Source organism: Mus caroli, chromosome 13 (assembly GCF_900094665.2).
Source record: "Mus caroli chromosome 13, CAROLI_EIJ_v1.1, whole genome shotgun sequence".
Lineage (NCBI taxonomy): Eukaryota > Metazoa > Chordata > Mammalia > Rodentia > Muridae > Mus > Mus caroli.
The window spans coordinates 15,675,515-15,698,631 of NC_034582.1; the positions used below are offsets into that span (position 1 = coordinate 15,675,515).

The 23,117-nt window shown below is 42.5% G+C and overlaps 1 protein-coding gene across 5 annotated transcripts in view; it reads left to right on the forward strand.

Annotated features, from left to right (window-relative positions):
- The window catches only part of Elmo1 (engulfment and cell motility 1), a 510,385-nt gene that overhangs the window by 274,371 nt on the left and 212,897 nt on the right, over positions 1-23,117 (forward strand). For all 5 annotated transcript variants that reach the window (XM_029468420.1, XM_021180510.2, XM_029468421.1 and 2 more), the window contains one exon: positions 10,400-10,508. In XM_029468420.1, the coding sequence (XP_029324280.1) occupies positions 10,400-10,508 (109 nt within the window). The remainder of the gene's footprint in view (positions 1-10,399; positions 10,509-23,117) is intronic.

A 23,117-nucleotide genomic window follows, 5' to 3' on the forward strand; every position in this document is an offset into this window, starting at 1 on the left:
CCTCCTCCTCCTCCTCCTCCTCCTTCTTCTTCTTCTTCTTCTTCTTCTTCTTCTTCTTCTTCTTCTTCTTCTTCTTCTTCTTCTTCTTCCTCTCCTCCTTCTCTTCCTTCTCCTCCTCCTTCTTCTTCTTCTTTTTTGTCTATCGAGTTGTTCTGCAATATCAATGCTTTTTGTGGGTTGAAGAGGTGCCTCAGATGTTGAGAGCACTGACTGTTCTCTGAAAATCCTGAGTTCAAGTCCCAGCAATCACATGGTTGCTGACAACCATCTACTGATGGTGAGGTCTGGCACCCTTTTCTGTGTTGCAGACATATATGCAGGCAGAACACTGCACATAATAAACAAATAAATCCTTTCAAAAAATGGTGTGTGTGTGTGTGTGAATGGATCAAAGAGTTGTGAATGGTGGGAAGGTGGGGGCGGGGTGTGGACCTGGGACTCAGCTGCTAGACTGAGGGAACACTGCTTTGTATTTCAGAACGTTGTTCTTAACTTTGAGCATCAGTATCACCTGGGTGTTTGGTAGGAATGCCTACCACAGGGCCTAGTGCTGAATCAAGGCCACATTTTAACAAGGTCTCTGAGTAATCTGGGAATACTCTTAAAATATAGTGGGTCTGGGAGAGTGAATACCTATGAAAGAATTCAACACTCGAGCTGTCAAAAAAGAGAGGCAGGCAAGTACACGTGTCCTTCAGTACCCCAAGCACCCAATCTCACAAGTACCCTTTGGCCTTCTGTAGAACTCACCTGAACTGCTACCTATGTTCGCCCATCTGGTCACTCCTGAAATTCAGGTAGCTTGTTCCAAGGAATGTCTTCCTCATCTGTGAATGGAGAATCTCATTCCAAAGACTTGTGAGGACCAAATAAAGAAAACATGTGAGAGTTTGTGCACGTCAATCATTTGATTTGTAGTAATTTTTTAAAATTTTGAGGTAAAATTCACATGCCATAAAATTAGGCATTTTAAAATGAACTATTCAGGAGCATGTCACACATTTGTAAACTCACCATCATTGTTTAATTCCAAGACATTATCACTGCCTCCAAATGGCCTTAAAGAATTGCTGCGGTTTCCCATAGTCCCAGCCACCAGATCACATGATCTCTCTAGTGCTTTTCTCTCCTTAATGATGCTCCATATTAGTTATAGAAAAAGCAGATGCATTGTCTTTTCATTGGCTCTCTGCTTTGGATGTCTTTTTTTCTTTTATTCTTTTATTCTGAGACTGGATTTCTCTGTGTAGCCCTGGCTGTCCTGGAACTCACTCTGTAGACCAGGCTGGCCTCGATCGAACTCAGAAATTTACCTGCCTCTGCCTCCCGAGTGCTGGAATTAAAGGCATGTGCCACTACTGCCCAGCTGGATGTCTTTTAAAATAGGAATATTGCTAGTGAAAATAAATCTTAAGAGGGTAGGTGTAGACCACTTTGTTTGTCTGTTTCTTACTCGTTTTTGTGGTGCAAGGTTCGAATTGAGGACCTCACTCACACTAACCCAATGATCATCACTACTGATTCCAAGCCCAAGCCCCAGGAAAAGGAGCTTTAAGCCAAGGATTCCCAAAGTCTAGGCCCAAAACAGCAGCACTCATATCACATGGGAACATGTCAAGATTACAGGTTCCCAGGTTTACATCAGAATCAGCAAAACACAGTCCTGGAGATAGGGCTTTGAGATTGGTGTTTTCATGTGCTTCCAGAGGATTCTAGTGTACAATCAAGTAAGCAAATCACTGCTTGAAAGCAGCAACGCTGTACTGATGCCTCAGGTGCTCAGCACCCCTGTATCCATACTTGGGTGCAGCAACACACACAATGGCCTAGGAGAGGTGTCAAAGCCCAGCTCTGCATTGGCTCTGCCAGAGCTGGCTTGCAGGTGCTCAAGAGAGCCAAGTCCTTGACTTCCCTCATTGACGTTGGGGTCAGAGGTCACACAAACACAAGTAACCCATTATCCCTGCTGTTGCTAGAGCCCCTCCCTCCACCTTGTTCATAGAGGCGGGCCAGCATCGAGTGCTGTGATTGCTTCATGTGTTCCACATGTCTGGCTTTTGCATTATACCAGAGTGCAGGGAGCGTTTCTTTTTAGTTGATTAATGTTCAATTCAAGGTCTATTATGAACCTCCAGGCTTTAATTACTACACTATTACCCAGTCAATTCCTTGCCATTTTATATTTATGGCCTTTATTATGCCTTGGTATGTGTAACTGCCTAATTTTATTCTAAATGCATTTTACCTCATTAACTGGGTTTTATTCCATTTTTCTCATTTGTCCAGATTGTTATTTATCTCAGTATCCCATGTGTATTTTCTGCTTTTGCTTTTTCACCAATCTGACCTCTCATGAATTCTCTTCCTCTTTTCCCGGGGTTGTAGCATTCTCTTGCCCTTAGACAGAGTTCCCAAACATCCTGGACAGGCAGACAGGCAGCACTGGGGATTCTCCGCCCTGGCTGTCAGTCGTACTCAGGCTTAACTTGCTTGTTCCTAGCCTTTGCAATGTCAGCTCCTGACTTAGTAGGCTGTACCCATAGGGTTTCAGCCCTGCTCAGCTGCCTGTAAATTTTAAGTAGCAAACTGCTGCTCAGGGAAGTTTTTGTTATTGTTTTTGTTTTGTTTTGTTTTGTTTTGTCTTTAGGACTATATTGCTAAAATATTATTAAAATAATCTCTTAAACTTCATCTTATTATTATTATTCAGGACTTTGGTGGTTTGTTTGATCCTAGGGACTTGCCAAGGATTCATGATCAGCTAAAATATTATTAAAATAATCTCTTGCTGGGTGTGGAGGCAGAGGCAGGCGCATTTCTGAGTTCAAGGCCAGCCTGGTCTACAAAGTGAGTACCAGGACAGCCAGGGCTATACAGAGAAACCCTGCCAAGAAAGAAAGAAAGAAAGAAAGAAAGAAAGAAAGAAAGAAAGAAAGAAAGAAAGAAAGAAAGAAAGAAAGAGAGAAAGAAAGAAAGAAAAATATATCTCTTATTCTTCAACTAGTCCCTTTTTCCCCAAAGCGCCTCAGAAAGCTTACTGTTGGCTTTCCTGACCTGCACATTTTCTACAATTTTATTCTAGACCAATGAGATGAAATCTTACAGGCACCAAGCAGCACCTGTGTTAAATCAGACGACCAGCAGATCTTGGCACACACTGGTTTATGAACCACTGTTCCAAAGACATGCCAAAAAATTTGTAGAGAACCACCAAGCTCAGGTGCTGTTTCTCCCATCAACTCCTTGCTTTGCGATAGAGCAGTTACTAGTGGGCACAGTAGACAGCTGTGTCTCCCTCACTGTTACCTTCTTGAGACCACTTTGCTCTTGAGCTGTAAGAAGGTTTCAGAAATGCAAACCCAGAATAAGAGCTTCAGTGGTTGCTGCAGTGTTACTGCGTCACCATCGCCACCATCCCATCTGTGGTCTTTGGGACATAAAGATCTTCATTTCCATTTTTATGTCCTGTTAATCTTTATAAGATTTTGTGGGGGACACTTCTGTCCCATTTTTACATGGGAGAACAGATGAGTCAAATGTCAGGAGTGGAATGTACCAGAAGTTACCCCAGGTTTATTCCCACCCAGAGCCACGATGCTGTGTGTGTTAAGCCCTTGCCCATGGTCAAGGTTGCTTAGTATTTAATCTTTCACTTTTAGTAGGACTCGTTAGCAAAGAATTTGTCCTCTCAGGGCAAACTACCAAAGTCCTGGCTGGATCTATTCATTCCTATATTGTGTGACCCTAGAAAAATTGAACTACATCTCTTTGCATCCCTATCTGCAGCGTGACAATGGTGTTGCACTTCAGTTATACATCCTGTGAGTGAAAGAAGGCAATTCGAGCAAAGCTCTTAGAACAAGGCCTGAGAGATAAGCTCTGTGGTTGCTACTTAGCATTTGCTGCCGTGTCGACTACATTCCTAAGGCTTTTTTCTTTTAGGTATATTTTCTCTGGAGCCATACTCCCTCACCTGCAGATCTGGTAGGCATGTGAGTCTAGTGTGCTGGCAGCCCTTGATTCTGACTTGGTGTGGTATGCTGGCTTGCATGGAATACCTTCTACAATTACCCTTTTAGGACTTTGGTGGTTTGTTTGATCCTAGGGACTTGCCTAAGATTCATGATCACAATTAGCCTCTTGTACTACCTTATTGAAGTGGCCTGGTGCTCTTCTGGCCTGGCTTTCTGAGGACCAGTCATCATCTTATTGGAGACAGGAGGAAAAGTGATTCTTGCCTGGCTGCCAGGTCTTTTCAAGAGGAGACAAAGTTGCTTTCCCCTTTGCCCTTGTAGGCACCTGGGACCGGAGATATAACATTATTCAGTGTGTCTGCTGTCATTAATGCAAATGACACTTGTGTTGGTGTGTATGAAAGCTGATTGGTATACACCAGGATTTCCATTTACCTCTCGGTCTGTCATCGTGTAAGACAGGCATTTCCCTATCTAGGTAGAAGGTGGGTTTTATCTTTATTTTCATGTCATCAAGGGTTCTAAGAGCGAATGCTCTATGGTGGCTCTGCATGATTAGCATTAAGACTTCAATGCAACAAACAAGGGGTCATGAGGGGGGTTGCTCAGGGGTTCCTTACTCATCTTTGTGCTAGTTCCTTGTATCTCTGGGGTGGGTTTCTGCCTAAATTTGGCCTGCGCTTCCAGTGTAAGTTGGTAAGAGCACAAGCAGATCTCCAGACCTCTCACACTAAAAACACAAGAAGGCTTCCGGCTTGCTTTCATGTGTCCCCAGAGGCCTGTCACCAGAAAGGTAATCTTTTACAATCACGGTTTTAGTTTAGTTTCTACTAAAAGTGTTGCATGAAATGTTGGCCAGGGGCCACAGAGGAATCAGAAGGAGGGGTGGAATAGAGAGAATGAACCCAGACTCTGTGAAGCCTGTTTCTGGCGCGTTGCTTCCACATCGTAGCTTTTCTGGCATAGGATTCCCATAAATTGAGTGTTGTGGAATATCTGTAGACCTTGAAGACAGTGAGGATATCATTGAGACTGGAAGAAAAGCCCCCCCCATGATGACAGAGACATTAACACACAGGAGGTTCAATCCAGGGCTGGCCCCAAGAACCCCTGAGTGGACTGTACTTGGCCTAGTGCATAGAACCTAATCAGGAAGTGGAAGTGTGTATCAGAGCCAGCATCCTAAGTGTTTGTTCATCAGCAAATGGATTCTGGGGACAGGGGGCATGCACGGGCAGGCCTGTCAGTCGGATATTTGCAGCTCAGGCAATGAGCATGTAGTACCATTAGTCAAGCCCAAGTCAACTGGGTCCCTCATCTGCAACAGTTGGAGAAACCAGGTGGGAGTGGGGAGGATGCTTGGAAATGCGTGAGGATGCTTCAGCAACTTTGATTGTGTACCCTGAAGAACAGATGTGCATCCTTAGTGAATAATGGAGATTAGTGAGAAGTGTCTATTTTAGGGGGACTGGGGTTTCTGAACCTACTTTAATGAGACACAGAAACCCAACCCATAAAACTTCCCGTGGTCTAACTGGGCCAAGTCCACTGATGTTCATGCCAGGTGTATAAAGTCAGATTATACTCTCAAGGGGTTAGGAGAGTGTGGGAATGGAAGATTAAAAGAGAAAAAAAAATTGTTTGTTTGAGATAGTGTCTATTTGTGTAGCCCAGGAAGACTTTGAACTCAAAATACTCCTGCTTAAGGCTCCCAAGTGCTGGGATTATAGGTAGCTTTTACAACCATACCCAGATAACACTTTAAGAATTGAATTCCAAGCCGGACTGAGACTAGGTATGATCTAGAATTCTTCCTTTTATCCCAACAGTCTTGAGAGGATAATATCAGCTAATGTATCCCTCCTTAGTACTGTGGATATGTTGGAGATCAGTTGATAGACCACAGGTAAAGACAGCCATAAACTAAAAACTATATAGAGTTCAGGTTTACACAGGTATGCAGTGTTCTTATTTTGTAAAACAAACTTCTTTTGGTATACGACACATTGTAAGATGGGTGATAGCAGTAATTTTAAGAGTTCATGCATCATTTGCTAGTACCACTTTTGCAAAGGACCTCAGTCTGTTCCCAGCACCCACACTGGGTCCATCAGTTGCTAGTTCTGCTCCTGAAGGGGACCTGAGCTCCGTTCCCAGCATCCACACTGGGTTCATCAGTTGCTAGTACAGCTCTTGCAGAGGACTTGAGCTCAGTTCCCCGCACCCACACTGGGTCCATCAGTTGCTAGTTCTGCTCCTGAAGGGGACCTGAGCTCCGTTCCCAGCATCCACACTGGGTTCATCAGTTGCTAGTACAGCTCTTGCAGAGGATGTGAGCTTAGTTCCCAGCAACCACACTGGGTGCCTCACAGCATCCTACAACTCCAGCTCTAAGGAATCCAGTACTCCTGTCTGGCCTACACAAGCATGCCACGGATATGCACATATGTTATCCCCACCCCCATCTAATTAAAACTAAAATAAATACAAATACTTAGACTTTAATTTTGGTTTCTGTCTGTCTGTGCTGGCTACTTTTAAGTCAACTTGCTAGAAGCTAGAGTTGTCTGAGAGAAAGGAACTTCAGCTGAGATAGTGCCTCCCTAAGACTCCAGCAGAAGTTTAGGTTTTGTTCTGTTTGTTGTTTTTGGAGACAGAGTTTCTGTTTGTAGCCCACACTGGAACTTCCCCTGTAGATTAGGCTAACCTTGAACTCAGACATTTGCCCTCCTTTGCCTGCCAAGCGTTGGAATCAAAGGTGTGTGCCACCAATCCTGGCTGACACATCCTTAGTGATTGATATAAAGCTCAGTCGATTGTAAGTAGTGCCTGTCCTGGGCCTATGGGTTTGAGCTCTAAGAAGCAAACGGGGAGGCATAAACCACCAGGCAGCATCCCTTCATGGTCTCTTCATCAGCCCCTGCTTCCAGGTTCCTGCCCTGTTTTGAGTTTCTATCTTGACTGCCTGTGAAGATGAACTGCAGTAAGGAAAATAAACCCTTTCCTCCCCATGGTGCTCCATCAGCCGCAGGAACCCTAACTAAGACACTGTCTCAGAGTATAATTTAACAGATTAGGAGAAAATAAAGATTAAAAAGTGTGCACTGGTACTTTCAAATGGAGCTTTTCTAAATGGCTCAGGTAGGCATGACTTATTTTAAAATACTGAAGTTGAATATAGTTATAGAAGTGTGTTAAAAAAAAAAAAACCCAAAAGCTACTACCAGTTTAAGCATCTCTCACTGTAGTAAAACCTCATTAGTAATAGTTGTAATAATAATTTCTAAAGTATTCCTGTAAAGTCTTTCACCTTAATACTTAAACAGGGAACTTTAAATATGGTGTCTGCCATGACTTCGAGAATCAGGAAGGAAGGTTTGTTTTTCTTTGGGCAAGTAAATATGAGAAGATAGATGAAGTATTAAAAATAAAGAGAAGGGCTTCTCCAAGTGATTTACATATTGATTACTTAAATTACTACTTAATTTAGTGCCTGCTAATAAACTGCGCCTTGGAAATGTTTCCTGAGCATTTATTGGCTGCAGTAATTCTACCTAGTGTATGCGGATCACATCCTCATTAAATATTGATGCCCTCATGAAATGTTAATAGAATGTTAATGTGAAATACAGGGAAATGTGCTCTCTGGGAGCCTGCAGCTAGATGTGAGCTACCTGACTCTGGCTTTGCTTTATGCCCTGTCTTCTTGCTGTTTTCTTCAGTTTGTTTCCTCATTACCAGGAGATTCACACTTCTTCCTGATCTGATGTCTCAGATACAATTTTTTTTTTTAAAGGGAGGAATAAGATTTTTTTTTCTGATCGATGGGAATGCAGTTGTTCTACCTGCCTGCTTTTCCAAGCTGGAATACTCGATTTGAACAGAATGTAATCTGTTAAAGGAAGTGGGGTAGGAGAGCTAGGTATGGGGTCTCAGGAGACAACTCACAGCGTACCCTGGCCAGGGAGGCAGGCCTCAAGGTCTGGGAAGATGGCCCTGTCTGGAAGGACTACTACCCTGAGGGTCTGGATCACTGCACTCAGCAGTGGCCTTGTGTGCAGATAATTCAGCCTTTGTCTTCCCCTAATCTCTTTCCTAAATGCTCTGCCTTGTCACCTTCATTCTCTTGCCTATTCATCTCTTGACTTCTGGGTTTCCATGGCCACTCAGTACCCACAGCCTTCTTGGGTTCTGGGCTCCAGATGCTGCCCTCCAGGTCCAGGCCCCTCCATTCTGTAGACTAGACAATGTGTTGGCATTCTGACCTTCTCACCCAAGGGTTATAACCTGGATCTCTCTACCTGGCATGTTTTCCTGCTCTCAGACTCAGACCCAGCAGGTTCTTGATCTTCCTCTGACTCTCAACGACCAAGGAAACATCCTTGACCTTTTGACACATAGACTTGCAAGCTTTCTTTCCTTGTAGCATGCTTGATGGATTGGAACTTCTTATTAGATTTTCATCCTCCTCTTCATCAGAATCAATGCACTGTGAAGTCAGGGCCCTTATGTACCTTGTTCCTTACTTGAAGAAGTCTAGCCTGGTAGCTAATAGGTGCTCAATTAATATGGTTGGTTGAATGAATAAAATACATTCCTGCCACTGACAAGATCATAGTCTAGAGAGGTACATCAGTTTGTTTTGTGCTGTGATAACCACATTTCTGAGGATGAGTAACACTATAAAGAAACAAGGTTTGTTTGTCTCACAGGTCTGGGATGACAAACCCACTTACGGCGATGGACTTTATATGCATGTGTGTGTACTGTTTGGTCTGTCTACCTGTTCCTCTTTTTCCTGTCTATTGTCCCCACTCTCTTTATAGAACCATCAGTATTCGGTCATGGGTACCACCCAGAAAATCTGATCTGGTTCACATCCCCCATTACTGTCTCCTTCTCCTAAACACCGATCTTAATCCCTTACAGTGGGAATTAAATTTTAGCACAGCCTTGAGGTACAGTCAGTCTGTCACCAAACTATAACAAAGGGGAAACTGAAACACACACCAAACAGCAGTGCTCCCAGGAGGCCAGCAACTGAGTGGCTGGGAAGCTTAGGGCATAGTAGTTCAGCCTTACAGGGGAAGAGTTTCAGCTGTAGCTTCAGATATGACGAATGTGGTTTTGTGAATGAGTAAAGTAAGCAGCCTCCTCAAGTATGATTGCTTTTGTTGGCATATGACTGGACTTTATTTACTTTGGAGAGTTGTGTTCTGTTTCCATTCTATCTATCTGAAAAATGGTTCCCTTCGGTTTAAATAGCATGATCATTTTGAGCTAGCTAAAGGAGGCAAGAGAATTCCTTATGAAAAGCAGAATTTTCAGAAGATGGACTGTGAGGCCAAACCTTGACTACAGGGAAGAATCCTCTAATAAAGAATAGGAGACCTGGGACTCATAGATGCTCCTCAGTGTTTATTTTCTGTCACCAGCATCCATGTAATGCCATACCCTGCGGATGCTATCAGCACAGGTAGGTCTGTTTCCTTTATTCCATTAGTGACAGCTCTTTTCACTGTGGCGTGCTGTCTGACTGAAAGAACTGAGGGCAAGATGGCTTTTTATTCTGGCTAGTGACTGCACAGGTGTCAGACTAGCAGGGGGTCAGAGGGCATGGCAAAACCAATTGGGTCACATCATAGCAGACAAGGAGAGGAGAAAAAAATAAAACCAGAAAGCATTCAGGGGAAGATATCCCCCACTTCTCCACCCCCAGAAACCTACTTCATCTAGCTAGCCTGCCTCCTCTGTTTCAAGGCCTCTAAAGCTGCTGTACTTTTGTGGCTTTATCAAATCTACACACTGAATTTGTCAGGACCTTGTGATGTACTCATTTCTGGAAATGCCTTTACTGACACACCCAGAGTTGTGTACCGCTGAGCTGAGATGGTTTATATTCTACTGAGGTTGGCAAGATAAGCAAACCACTCATTTGCTTGAGGAAGTCTCAGTGAAGTACTCCAGCTGGTCTAATTGATGCGGTCCCCAGGCATGGTTCAGTGAGATCATGCAAAAAAACAGGGAACCTTTAGCAAGAAATAAGCCATGGAAGTGTTGGAGTTGTACACAGTTGCTGTTCCTGAACAGGAGAGATTGTCAGGGAGACAAGGAAGAAGTCCTGTCACTTAAGTAGTAATTCTGTATCACTTTGTCTTAAAAAATGCTTCCCAGGCTCCTATGTGCCGAGGAAAACCAACAAGCCAAGCAAAACATCTTCCTGAAGGCCAGGGAGCTGTAGGAGGCTTGAAAAGTATCAAAGTCTGTATTCTCTGTGTTCTATTTAGTGATAGCCCCAGGAGTCATAGGTGGAGGATGACCCATAGGCTGGGGTGATCCACTTTATGTCTTTTTTTGGAGTGAGGCTAGAGTCTTATGTGTCTGGTCACACTCTCTTTTCTGACCCATCCCTCTTCTCTCCACAGATCGTGCTTGAGAACAGCAGCCGAGAAGATAAACATGAGTGCCCCTTCGGCCGCAGCAGTATAGAGCTGACCAAGATGCTGTGTGAGATCCTGAAAGTGGGCGAACTGCGTGAGTACTCATGTAGATGCTCAGTGGGTGTAGAGTTTAGCAGACACTCAGCTTCCAAGGTTGAACCCCCACCTCTGTGTCCAATTCAGAGCACTTAGACCTTCACATCCCTTCATTATGGTCCATTCTCTGGCTCAGGTTTCCTACATGTGTGTTTCTGCATGTTTGCTACGCATACATATATGAAAGACTATAGGAATAGAGAAGTTGGCAGGTATTGTGGCAGTTTCCAATATTATAAAAATGAGTACATATTACAACTGATGCACTGTTGGTTAGGTTAAAGATGTGTGGGTTTCTCCTTTATTCTAGTTTCTAGTCTTCGTGTAGACCATTTCCTTGACTTTCTCTTTTCTTTATAGAAAAGTTGAATACTTTAATGAAATTCTCTTTCTACCAGTGTTTCAGATGTGGGAATATTTACTCTATAAAGAAAGAACTATTGAAGGAAATGAGTAGCTGAAAATGAAAAATTGGCTAGAGATATGCTTTGGGCTCTTTTTCCTACTCATATTACAAAATTTATGAGAGGACACACAGAAAAAGAGATAATAATGTCCCTGCCTGTTCGTTCATTGGTACAACCTGGCTTTAACATGAAGGCGGATATGACTTAATCCTCTTCCGTTGTCCTTGCCAATGTCAAGTCTCCTTAAAGCAGCTGATTCTCACCTCTACCATCTATGGTATTGGCACAAACATATAAATCCTTCTCTTAAGCTTAGTAGCATGAGTGCCAGAGGAGACTGTTTATATCGGGAAATTGCTGGGGGTGGCATTTGGTTCTATTGTGAAAAGCACAGATAATGTGGCCACCTGTTTAGAGAACTTAAAATAATGATGTAGAGTGATTAATGGGAATGGACCTGATGATTAAATTGAAAAGTGAATTATGTTTTATTTACACTGTGGAGAAAACTACTGTTGAGAACAATGGGAAAATTTAGGGATTAGGAAAAACCTAAGAAGTTGAGTTGTTGGGCCATGCAGGAGCCAAGCATCGTTCAACCACTGCCAGTTGGGTAAAGAAGCCAGGCTTGGCATGGACCTGCTGAGGAAGGCCATTGCCTGTGAGGCCTCAACACTGCAGAGTTGCATTAGGAGTGGGGTAGCCCACCCAGTGGAGTCTGCTAACTGATGCTCTTCACTGTGTGTTGAGATTTCAGCTAATAGGGATCCCTGGTGTAAGTTGTCTTTTGCTTTCCTAATGGAGCTTGTTGTCTTCCGTATGGGTTACTGTTTGTTCGGCTTAAGTATGCAAGTCCTAATCAAACAACCCCCACGTACTCTTTCAATCTGATAACAATTTTGTATTTATCTTGGTTTCGTGGAGGGAACTGTTTAAAGTCATGTACTTACAGGGTTATCTGAACCTCTCTATTTCTAGAAAATGCAGAGACAAGGATTTCCGTGTTCAAGTTACTAAGCTCCATTACTTCTTTTTCACCTGCTCTTTCCATCTCCCCAATACCATACGTTGGCATTTTGACCTCATCTTGAGGGAACCAGAGAGTATACTTGTGCTGCAATGTTCTGTGCATGGCTTTCTGTTCTTCTCCTTTGCTCTGATGTCATATTCTTCCCAAAAATGGGCCCAGTGGCAGGGGAAAGAGATGTTGGCAATACAGAAATGCTGCATTCTCTCTGGTACCATGGTGTCTATGGGTAATTACTCACCAGAGTAAATGGCTCTTCTAGCCATTCCTGGTCCCTATTTGGGGTGAAGGTCTGAGTGGTGTCTTCTCTTTATAACTGAAAGTGCAGATACATCAGTGTGTCAGGGGCCTGTTAAGGCAAAATACCTGAAGGGGCTGTCAAGGGAGGCATGGTTGGATTTTAGAGTGGGTTGTGGGTAGGGTTACTGTGGAGCTGATCTGAGGTGGTCCTGGGGTCATTGTGGCAGTCTTGGTAAAGGAAAGGAACTGTGGTGACAGGAGTCTGAAGTCACAGCTCTCTAGGAAGTCTCTGCTCTGTGTAGCTGAGGGTGATTTGGAAGAGGCTGCAGGGACCAGCCTTTGGCAATGTAGATTTGCTCTGCTAGCTCTTAGAGGGATAATGGTGGTATCCCTCTCCTGGGACGGAGATGATAGGGTAGAGATGAAGGCGTCTAGCCCAAGGACCTGGCACTGTGGTGCAGCTGCTCTTCTTATATCTCCCACCTTCTAATGAAGAACCGTCCTTGGCATTCCATGTAGCTCACACAGCGAGTACTGGAGTTGCCTCTGCACCAAGGCTGGGCTTGAGTGGCAAATGGCAGAACTGTTCTTTCACATAAGATAAGGATTTACATGCATTCACTCAGTTAAAATCTGCTGAGCGTTTATAATGTGTTGCATACTACAGCAGTAGGTGAAGCAGATGGAGGGTCTCACCACAGGAACTTCTGGAATTTTCTTAAACCCCAGAGAGTGAAAGGATGGGCTGGGACTGTCAGCTTACCTGTGATTTTTAAATTTATCATGTTTTAAAAATAACGTCTATTTGTGATACAGACCGATGTTTCTAATATTTTGATAGTTTCATGTTTAACTTCCAATCTGACCTTCTGCTCACCGTCATCTGTAAGGGCCATTCTGGGTATCTTTCAAAGCTTGCAAAGTGTTTTCACTTCTCTGAAGTGCAACATGCCCAAATGACTTGTTTTCTGCTCATAAAATGTAAAAGGACAGCTACACTCTGATTGAATGCTGGACATCAAATGATAAAATACCCCATGGTAAGAGGAAAATTGCTTTTTTAAAAATGGATTGCCTTTTGTTCAGTGCCATATTAAATACGTTACTAATGTGAAAAACCCATTTGAATGCACCCTTATACTGAAGGAGACGCCTATTTTTCTTCTTCTAAGGCAAATTAGTTTCCACGTGCAAATTCGTCTTCTCTTGGCTTATTTGCTTATTTTCCCTTCTCACTCTGAAGTTCACAGTTCTGAATAGTTCTCAGATTTGTGTGAATAATTGACCTTGAAATCTTGGTCGATTTCACTGTTAGCAAATGCTGAGACCAAAGAAATGCCCAGTTAAAAAAATCTAACCAGAGAGAGCAAAAGGATGTTTATAAGTGGAAAGATTTAATTTTCTAGAAATTATTTCTACTTTGATTTTAATTTTAGGTCTCTCTAGGAAATTTAGTTTGGAAGTGCCAATTATAATTTGGTATCTAAAGCAAACATTAAATTACAGATACCAAATATATGTGAACATTTTTTTAGGTTGCTTAAGTATATACACATACTATTCTGCTTCCTTAGTTATTGGGATGTCAGGAGGCAAATATTTTCTCTAATGGTATGGCTTAAAATAACATCTATTTCTATTCTCAGACCACTTCATCAAGGTTATTTAACTGAAGTCTGTAACACTCAAAATCAATAATATCTATGTTTATTAATGAAGGGAGGTCCTCTGATGACATTTTATGGAGTTACTCACTAAACTGGCACTCAGGATGTCCAGAGGACTGCAGAGAGTGGTAGGCAAAGAGAATGGTGGCATTTGGAGTTCTGAAGGACCCAACCTGGAGCCCAGTCCAGCCACTTGTTGCGTGTCTCTACATGCTTCTCCACTATCTATATACATAATATAGATAGGTCCCCTATCTATAAACATAATATATGTTCTGCAGTTGTTGGAGCTTAAATGAAATAATGAACATTGCTTTAGTTGAAACACCAGGAGGGTTCTTTTCTTTTTCTTTGCAAGTGGCCTTGTCTTAACAACCTGAAGATTAAATGGGTAGTTGGGGGGGGGGGGGCGTGTTGTTTCTACTTTACTGGGAGCGAGTGCAATGTCTTTGTTTCTTCATTCTACATACTGTTCAAACTTACTAGAGTCAGCCCTCCATCTATGTGGAATTGGGACCCACAGAACCATCCATCTCTGGATTTAAGCTATTTGGAAAATAAATTTTGTCCATACTGAACATGCACAAACTTTTCACCTTCTGATTGTTGTCTAATACAACAATGGCTGTTTGTGCACCATTTACAGTGTGTTCATTTCTATAGGCTATGTAGAAATCATTCCAAGCACATGGGCTATGCACAGGCTACATCCAAACACTGCATCTTTTACGTAGGGCTGGGGCTTGGACTTCGTTTCTAATGGGTTTAGGATGTGCTACCTCCATGACAGAAAAGCAGAACTGCATTCTTTTCATCCTGCCTTCTCCAGGAGGCTTTTATTAGAGGAAGACATATGTTTCCCTCAGGTTCAGCTTTAGAAGCCACAAAGAATCCTTACAAAGCTGGATATGATCATGTGCAGCCAGAGTCAGTGTCAATCCAAAGAAAAGAATAAAATTGAGTGGAGAGAAAGAGTAAAGCGTTCAAGATATAAAAGGTATTTATTTGCTTGGAGTTTTTGTAGATGGCTGGAAGGGGTGGTACCCCTTCTTACAGGAGGAAGGAAGTAAGCAAACCCATATGATAGATGCAGACCTGAGTCCTTGGGAAGCTATTAGCTCCCAAGTCGAGAGATATAAAGAGATGGTTGCGTTGTTTTTGTTTTCATAACATTTTTCTTCAAATAAATAATGACTTTTCTGATATAAATTGAGTAACTGCTTTCTTGTTGAACCTGTAATACATTGCCTATACCTCATCACTAGCTGTGGGGCATCTTCTCTATATGCAAGGATCTTAGCCACCATGCCATGAACTTAGAACATTTTCTGAATCCTCAAGCTGCCTGCAGGATAACTGGAGCACCCTTCACATGAACTAATGGTTAAAATTCATTGCCATCTATAGTATTTCATTGATGGCAGAATAATGTTTCTAGGAGGCAGTATTATTCTGTTTTGTGAATGGGTAGAGGTAGAGAAGGTGTGATAGAGAGACATAAGAGCTTATACACATGGGGACTAAAGAAACTAAGAATAACTCCAAGAATATAGGCATGTAGGTCTGGTTAGAGAGATGGAGGGAATGGATGCTAAAAATCCCAAGGAGAAACTGGGTGGAAATTCTGAGTGTTCAGAGAACTCTACTTCTATGTAGTTGAAGAGGAGGTTTGGGGAGCAAGCTAAAAGAGTAGATGTCAGCTGCTGATGCAAGTGAAGTTGTTGTGGGAAATATCTAGAGCTAGCCCCTGTACCAGGTGATCATACTCACTAGGTCTCTTTGCCCGCCAACTTGCCAGCCCTGCTAGGCTACTTGGCTCCCACCAGGCCATCTCTAGGACGCCCCCCTCCCCAGTTCCTCTTGCTTTCACACAATGCCCCACACACCACTGGTTAGCCACTCTTACTGCTTAATTAGCCAATCAGATTTATGTATCAATATTAACACAATTTATAAGATTTCAGTACAATAATTTCAGAGCCAAATGACAATGATAAAGCTTTAACACAATTATTCTATCCTTTTGATAACACTACATTAGCCTGCATTCTGATTCTCTTTCTTCCACAGACCTCTCTCTCTCTGTCTCCTCAACTCTTCACTCTGCCTCCATTTTCCTGTCCAATCACAAGCCTCCCACTGCCTTAATGTGATTGGACAGGGAAAATCCTACAACATGAATTCATAAGTATTTGTCACTCAGAGGGGTTTGGACCTGACCGTAAAGGCCATGGCAACCATTAGAAGGATTTGATTCACAGAGGGCTATCCTCGTCAGGAACATCACCTTCTAGAGTTTGATTGTTTATTGGGTGTGAGGCGGACGTTTAAGAATGATGATGTGTAGAGCCAGGAACAGTGCCAAGCCAACATCCAACAAGCTTCCCCCGATAACGCAGCAGTGAGGATGACTCCAGCTACAGCCAATTGAAATCCCGCCTGATTGCATGAGGGCAGAGTCAGCAGGTCCGAGGCTTGATTAACCTGTGTGCGGACCTTCAAGAACCCCAGTCTCTCCATTAGTGTTCTGCTGCTAGCAGATTCGTGGCTCCTGACACATGTCCCGAGGGTCACTTCTCTGTGTGTGAACACGTTTCTAGAAGTCATCCACATACTCCTCTGCATGTATCAATATCTGACGCCTTGGCCTCTGTCCACCTCACCCAGACATCAGAACACGGAATGGGGCTGGCCCAGGCCAGACCAGTCATTGCTGCTAGTTAGACTGGAAGTACAGCAGACCTATCCTTTGTGTGTGACTGCCAGATGCCCATCATAGCTAAGAGCACCAGAGTTCTGTTCTGAGGGAGAAATGATTGATGTCTTGGAATATTTTCTGCCCTTATATGTGAAAAGACTTTCTGTATTTTTCTTACTGATGTACTAAACTACAACAAATTATGGCCAGATTACTCCCCTGTCTTGTCTTTCCTGGAAACTGGGCAAATGCACTAGAGTTTTTTAATGTGACGATATTAAAGGTTGCTGGAAAAGGGAAGTAGAGGTTTGACTATAATGCATTTCTCTTTCATCCGCAAGATGCAAGGGCTGGGGCTCCACTCCATTACACTCACGCTAGCAAATGGGTGTTCCCAGTGCCTCACATAATCTTCCGTGTATCGGTCCAAGTTGAGTTCTGAATGACAGATGGACACATTTGTGGTGAAAGGCTCCATAATGCCTTCAGTTTTGCCCTGTTTACCTCCATAACCACTTGCAATTAGATCAAATAACATGTTCTATTTAGAAAAATTAATGAGGAGGAAACTTAGATCACACCATGAAAATAATAATCACTTCCAGACCTTGTCCTTTGGGGCAACATTTATTCAAACAAACCAGTGGTGCTGAGTGGAGCATCTTGCTCCATTTATCACCTAGACACTTGTGCTTTTTAGCCAGTAAAAAAGAACACACGGAGCACATGGAAGTGCTCTTCGGCCTGCAGCAGCAATTAGAACAGACTCTTAACTCTGGGACATTGGTGTGTGTGAACGTTGAGAGCAACAATCCATCACTTTAATTCTTAGTCACAACATACTAGTTGAAGAAAGGACAAGAAAATTAGATTTTAGCAATTACAGCTATTAAGGACAGTTTCCTCTCCACACACTAGCTTGTACGATTAACCCTTAGAAAGCTGAGCTTCTCAGACCTTGATTCTGCCTAGAGTTTTTATATTGTACTCAACTTTCCTTTTAAATTTCAACTTTTGAAGTAAAGAGGAAAGACAAACACTTAAATTCAAATATGACTTGAGAAAATATATGTAGTTTGATCCCTGTGAACTAAAAAAAAAATCAAAGTGATTGAGATGTTTCTTTACAGTAATTATACAATGGCAGGGTTTATAATGGTATCAATACAAGGTAGGGAAACCTATTTCAGCATTTATTCTGGCATTCAGAGTCCAAATTCCTGAGTGGGCATGTCGGTTTCTGTCAGGGTGGCTAACCTGGCTCCCTCTTTACCCTCGCCATCTGGGACATGGGTTCATCACCCCCTTCTCTTCCCGCTTTGTCTTCCTCCTCTGCCCCAATTTGATGATTGGGCAAGGAGCAAAGAGAGAGTTCTCAGTTGACTGTGAAGTGCTTGTGTGCAGGCGATGATCTTCATCAGGTCGTGCACACACAGACCAGGAGACACGGCATATCTGGCCGGAAAGCCAGCTCTGCTGGGCATTCTGCAGTTCATAAACGTTCAGCTTTGTGGTTTGTTTGTTCATGTTTGCAAGGGTAATGCTACATAGGGTTTCTGGAATGACAAGAAAATGTTTGTCCTCATGAGATTGGATTGTGAACAGAAACTTGACAGTTTAAAAGGACATTATACCCAGCATATCTCCATTACAAATAGAGGAAAATAACTTATGTTATTCTGGGCTTTTTATTAGCACTTACTTCACTTTATACTATTCGTGAAATGACATGTGAACTGGAAACAAGGAGAGTCTATTCCTGTTGCCTATTTGAGTAGATTTCAGATTGTGAAGTGAGCCTGCAGGTTTGCCCAGCCCTGAAGGGAAGGGAGATACAGGCCTGTTGAGAAAGCCTGCTGTGCCATAGAAATCCTTCTCTCCAGGTGCCCCTTCAGCATCACCTGGGCCTGGCTCTCCTGATCTCTGCTTGCTCTGCCATGTGAGGCATCACTCTCCTTGAAACACCATAGCATTTTACCTTTGTCTCCTTTGTTCTACTCCTGATTTCTTGATAACTCTTGGTTTTGTTTTGTTTTGATTTTTTGTTTGTTTTTGTATGTTTTTGTTGGTTTGTTCCTTTTTTTGTTTTGCTTTGGTGGTCCTATTTTTCTTGAAATGGATTGTTTATACTTAAAAAAATATAAGATTTTTTTTAAAAAGAAAAACAATTAACACACATAACTAAATAAAAATAACTGAAAATGATGGTGAGTTGTGTTTGCAAAATGCATGTTATAAAAGCCTTTGTGTTCACCTAAAATGGTCACTGGATCTGACTAAAAATTCATTTGTAAGGGTATGTGTATGTGTGTTTGTATATGTGTGTGTTTGTGTGTGTGTTGTTTTATAAAATAGAACAGGGTACTATCTCACTGGAATAAGCTCCATAGAAATCCAAACACTAATTTTAATTAATGCTAAATTAATATTTGTTGACATTTAATACCAGGAATAAAGGATATTAGAGTAGGATAAGCCCCCCCCCCCGCCCCTCGTGTGTGTGTCTGTGTGTGTCTGAGGACAGCCTTAGGAATCATTCCTCAGATGACTTTCTTTTTTTACTTTTTAAGGTTTATTTATTTTTGTTATATGCATATGCATATTTGCCTGCATATTGCACCATGTGTGTGCCTATGATGGCCAAAAGATTGGGTCAGATCCCCAGGAATTACAGGAACTGTGAATAGTTTTGACCTACTGTGTGGGTGTTGGGAACTTACCTTTTGTCCTCTACAAGTGCAGCTGGTGCTTTTCCACAGGGAGCCATCAAGTCAGGGCCTATTTTGCCTTTTAAACCATGTCTCTCACCAGCCTGGCAGATATCAAGTAGCCTGGGCTGCCTGACCCCTGAGTCCCAGGGTTCTGCTGTCTCCGCCTCCTCAGCTCTGGGATCCCAGACCTGTTCCATCCCTCCTTGCTTTTTGGTTATGTGGATTCTGAGGGAGGAAGTCAGTCTCTCTGTTTTGCAAGGCAAGCACTTTACCAACTGACCTGTCTGTCTAGCCCCAGGATGATCTTCTTATCATTAAAAAAAAGCTACTGTAAACCAACAAACTAACATAGTTAAACCTGAAAAAAGGTTGAAGAACCAAAGTAGGATGCTGTGAGATGCTGACATTCACATTTGTTATTTTACTGTGGTCAGGAGAACATAGCAGAGGTACAGTTCATCAACAAAAACAGTGCTTTAAATTATGGATAACAAGGCTTTCTATCTAAAACTCCCTGAAGAACCCAAGGAAAAGCTGTTAGTACTGACCTAAATTAGAGGGTAGATGCTGGAGGAATGAAATTTAGTAGATTTTCTGTATGTCATTGATGCTTAGGTCATTATAAAGTAGAAAAAAAATGTGGAGGGGGTAGCAATGAAAATAATCCTAATGGAAAGCCCCTTAGAGGGGTAACAGAAATTGTAAGACTTTACTAAAAACAAGCAGATTCCTCATAAGGAAATATTAATATGTGAAAAGTATATACTCTGTTGCACAGCAGTGAGCTGGCCCCTATCTTACCCTGGAGTAGCAATGGGAATTAAGACAGAAATGTGACATTGATGATTGAAGAGTTCATTGGATAGAAAAAAGGCCAAAATTGCTAATGAAGACTTGATAAAGAATACCAATAAAAAAAAAAAAAGACCAATAAAAAACACTGCATTAAGCACTACAGTCCCAATCCCGTGGAGCTTGGCTTTCAGCTACTATAGAAGAAAACCTGACACCAGGTAATTTATAAAGAACAGATGCATTCCTTTTTACTGTTCGAGCACTTGTGAAGTTAAAATCATGGGGCCACATCTGGTACTGGCTTCCTGGAGACTGCCTAGACTTGAAAGTGGGAGAGCTGGGAGAGTTGCTGTAGATCAGTGGGGCATGTTAGGGACTGAGCTCAGCACTTCCCTGGAACATACTAAGACAATACCTGACTCCCTAGTAACAGTATGATGGCCATGCCTGGACAGGAGGAAGGTGGAAGCAGGGTGCTGTAGGTGGTACCTGGAGTCCTCTGCTTAGTATGCTGAAGCGGGGAGTGGGAGAGGGGCAAGAGCAGTTTCCAAAAACCTGGACATAGGAAAATCAGACCCATTTGAATAAATTTTGTTTTAGATCCAGTGGTACTCATTCTCCAAGACTTTGCAGCCAGAAATCACCTCTAAAAGGTCTCACCTCGGGGAATGATTGCCTTGTGGATTTAGTTTCCTTTGGAGACACAGCCAAAAACAACCTTTCACCCAGACTCAAAATGTAATTCTTAGTTTTTTGCCACAATTAGAATTTGCATTTCTCTGTTTTTCTCTGTGTCTCTGTGTCTGTCTGTGTCTGTCTGACTGTCTGTCTGTCTGTCTGTCTGTCTCTCTCTCTCTCTCACACTCACACACACACACACACACACACACACACAGTGATTAGATTATGAAAAATGTTTCTTATGGCCAGCAGGAAAAAAAAAACCCTTTTAAAATTTGTGAAGAAACAGTAAGCTAAAAATAAATATAAAAACAAGCCTTTCAAAGGCTGGGAATGCAGCCCAGGGTTGGTGAAGGCACAGGACCCTGAGTTCAGTACTTTAAGTTTCCACAAAAGGAAATAGACTGACAAACACCTTCAGATTGGACTTGGTTTTGGCCTCTTATCTGTAAGGGATGAACCTGCATGGCAAGTGCCCTGCCAAGAGGCCTCGAGGAGGAAGAAGGCAGCAAAGACTGATGCTGCTAAGAAAGTGCCTCTCTGTCAGGTTGCAGCTTATGCAGACCAGCAGAGGTTAGAGAGAGGCTCTCTGCCTCCTCTACATCAGAGGTGCATCTCATGGCCCTTCTTTTGACAAATGTATACCACTTTCACTTCTGGACTATCATAACTTAGTGAATATAGCTTGCCTGAAGTCCATGGTTTTATACAAGAGCAGCTATGATCTAGGACATGTGGCTTCTTATGAAAGGAAAATCATTAAATAGATGAAAAACATAAAATTAATAGATTCCAGTCCCCAAAGAGGCTGTTTATGTGAATATTGTCATCATGCTCCATCTATAAAGTAATCCAAGTTTTATAGTTACTCCAAAAAAAAAAAAAAAAAAGGTATTGTTGAATCCTCCCTCCCCTGCCACAGTGATGCCAGCTGCTTCAAATCCCCAGGCTTTGAGCTGTGGGGCTATCAGCTGGTCTGCTTGCTTGTTTCTTCCAGAGCATCGTGTACCATTTCACAATTTATTGTAGGGTCATTTAGACCAGACCACTGTAAGACTCTGATGAGCCTTAGCATACCGCAGACCCGACACCCCACTTCCCCCAGGTGAACAACGAGGAGCAAAACCAAGAGGAATTTATTGTTTGTACTCTTTGGTGCTATCCTGCACCCGAAGGAGAGGTGGCAACCTCGGGCAGCCCATTTGGCCAGTTTTTATACAGTTTTCAGCGGTTGAGTAAAGCAACAGCCACGAGGCACAATGTGAATGGCAGAACAATGTGACTCTTAAACTGATTTGTCCTTAGGGAATGAGGTAGCAAAGGGTTCCCTTATCTGTGGGTGCCTAAAGGTCTACCCTGAGGACTGTGTCTATGTGCTCTGTTCTTTCCTCATCTGCAGGTTGGTTCCCCTGTGGTCTGAGGAATGTAATTAGCCTCTCCCTTCCAGAGGGGAGGGGTGCCTATGTGTTCTATGACCTTTCTCTTCTAGGAGGGGAGGGGTCTGATGGAATTCTCCAAAGTTCCTGAGTTGAACTTTTTCTTCACCATGACCTTCAATGTCTGAGTTCTAAGAATTACATTAACATGAAAGAGAATATAGGACAAAAAATAATAAAGCAAAGTTTAAGCAGAAGGCATCAAGGTTCAAACAGATTAAAAACAAACAAAACAAAAACACTAAAACTACAGAAATAGCGCCGAAATGATGACAGATACTAAAATGTAAAATTTTTAAACTAAAAAAGCCCACCATGAAAGTTTTTGACACTCTGGAAGTTCTGTCCCCAGGGCTTAGGGGAGCAGCGGAAGAGAGAGCTCTGGGATGCCTGTTTTACTCATCCTTAGCCTCAGCAGGCAGAGATCTGCCTTGTGGGGGGGGGGGGGTTAGAAGTTACTTTTTAAAAGATTTCTATTGAGTGGATGTTTTCTAAAAGGTAGAGAATTCCGAGGTCAACATTAAGCACAAATTATCTCTGAGGAGCCTTTTACATTTACAAATGAGAAACCAGAGACAACAGAGAAAGGTGAGGCAGATGAAGGTCAAGAGGACAGGGACAGATAGACAGTCCCCCCATCCCCCCATGACTCTTGCTTTGTTAACTCTGTGTTCCTGATTTTTCCTACACTGTCCTGTGTTCCTTATACACTGCAAACTCCTTGGGGACTGATTTTCAGTGAATTCATTTCCCACCTCATCCCTAGTGGTTCATACACACAGTCTGCTTCCAAGTCAGCGGTTACTGCAGGGTTAGAGTCGCTGTCTGTTTGCTCCATGATCAATTATAAATGAATGAGTAAAACAAATAAAAAGGAATAAAAAGATACATGACTGGTCCCGAGTTTCAGCCATTCATTCTGGATGAATGAAAAAGGAAACAAAT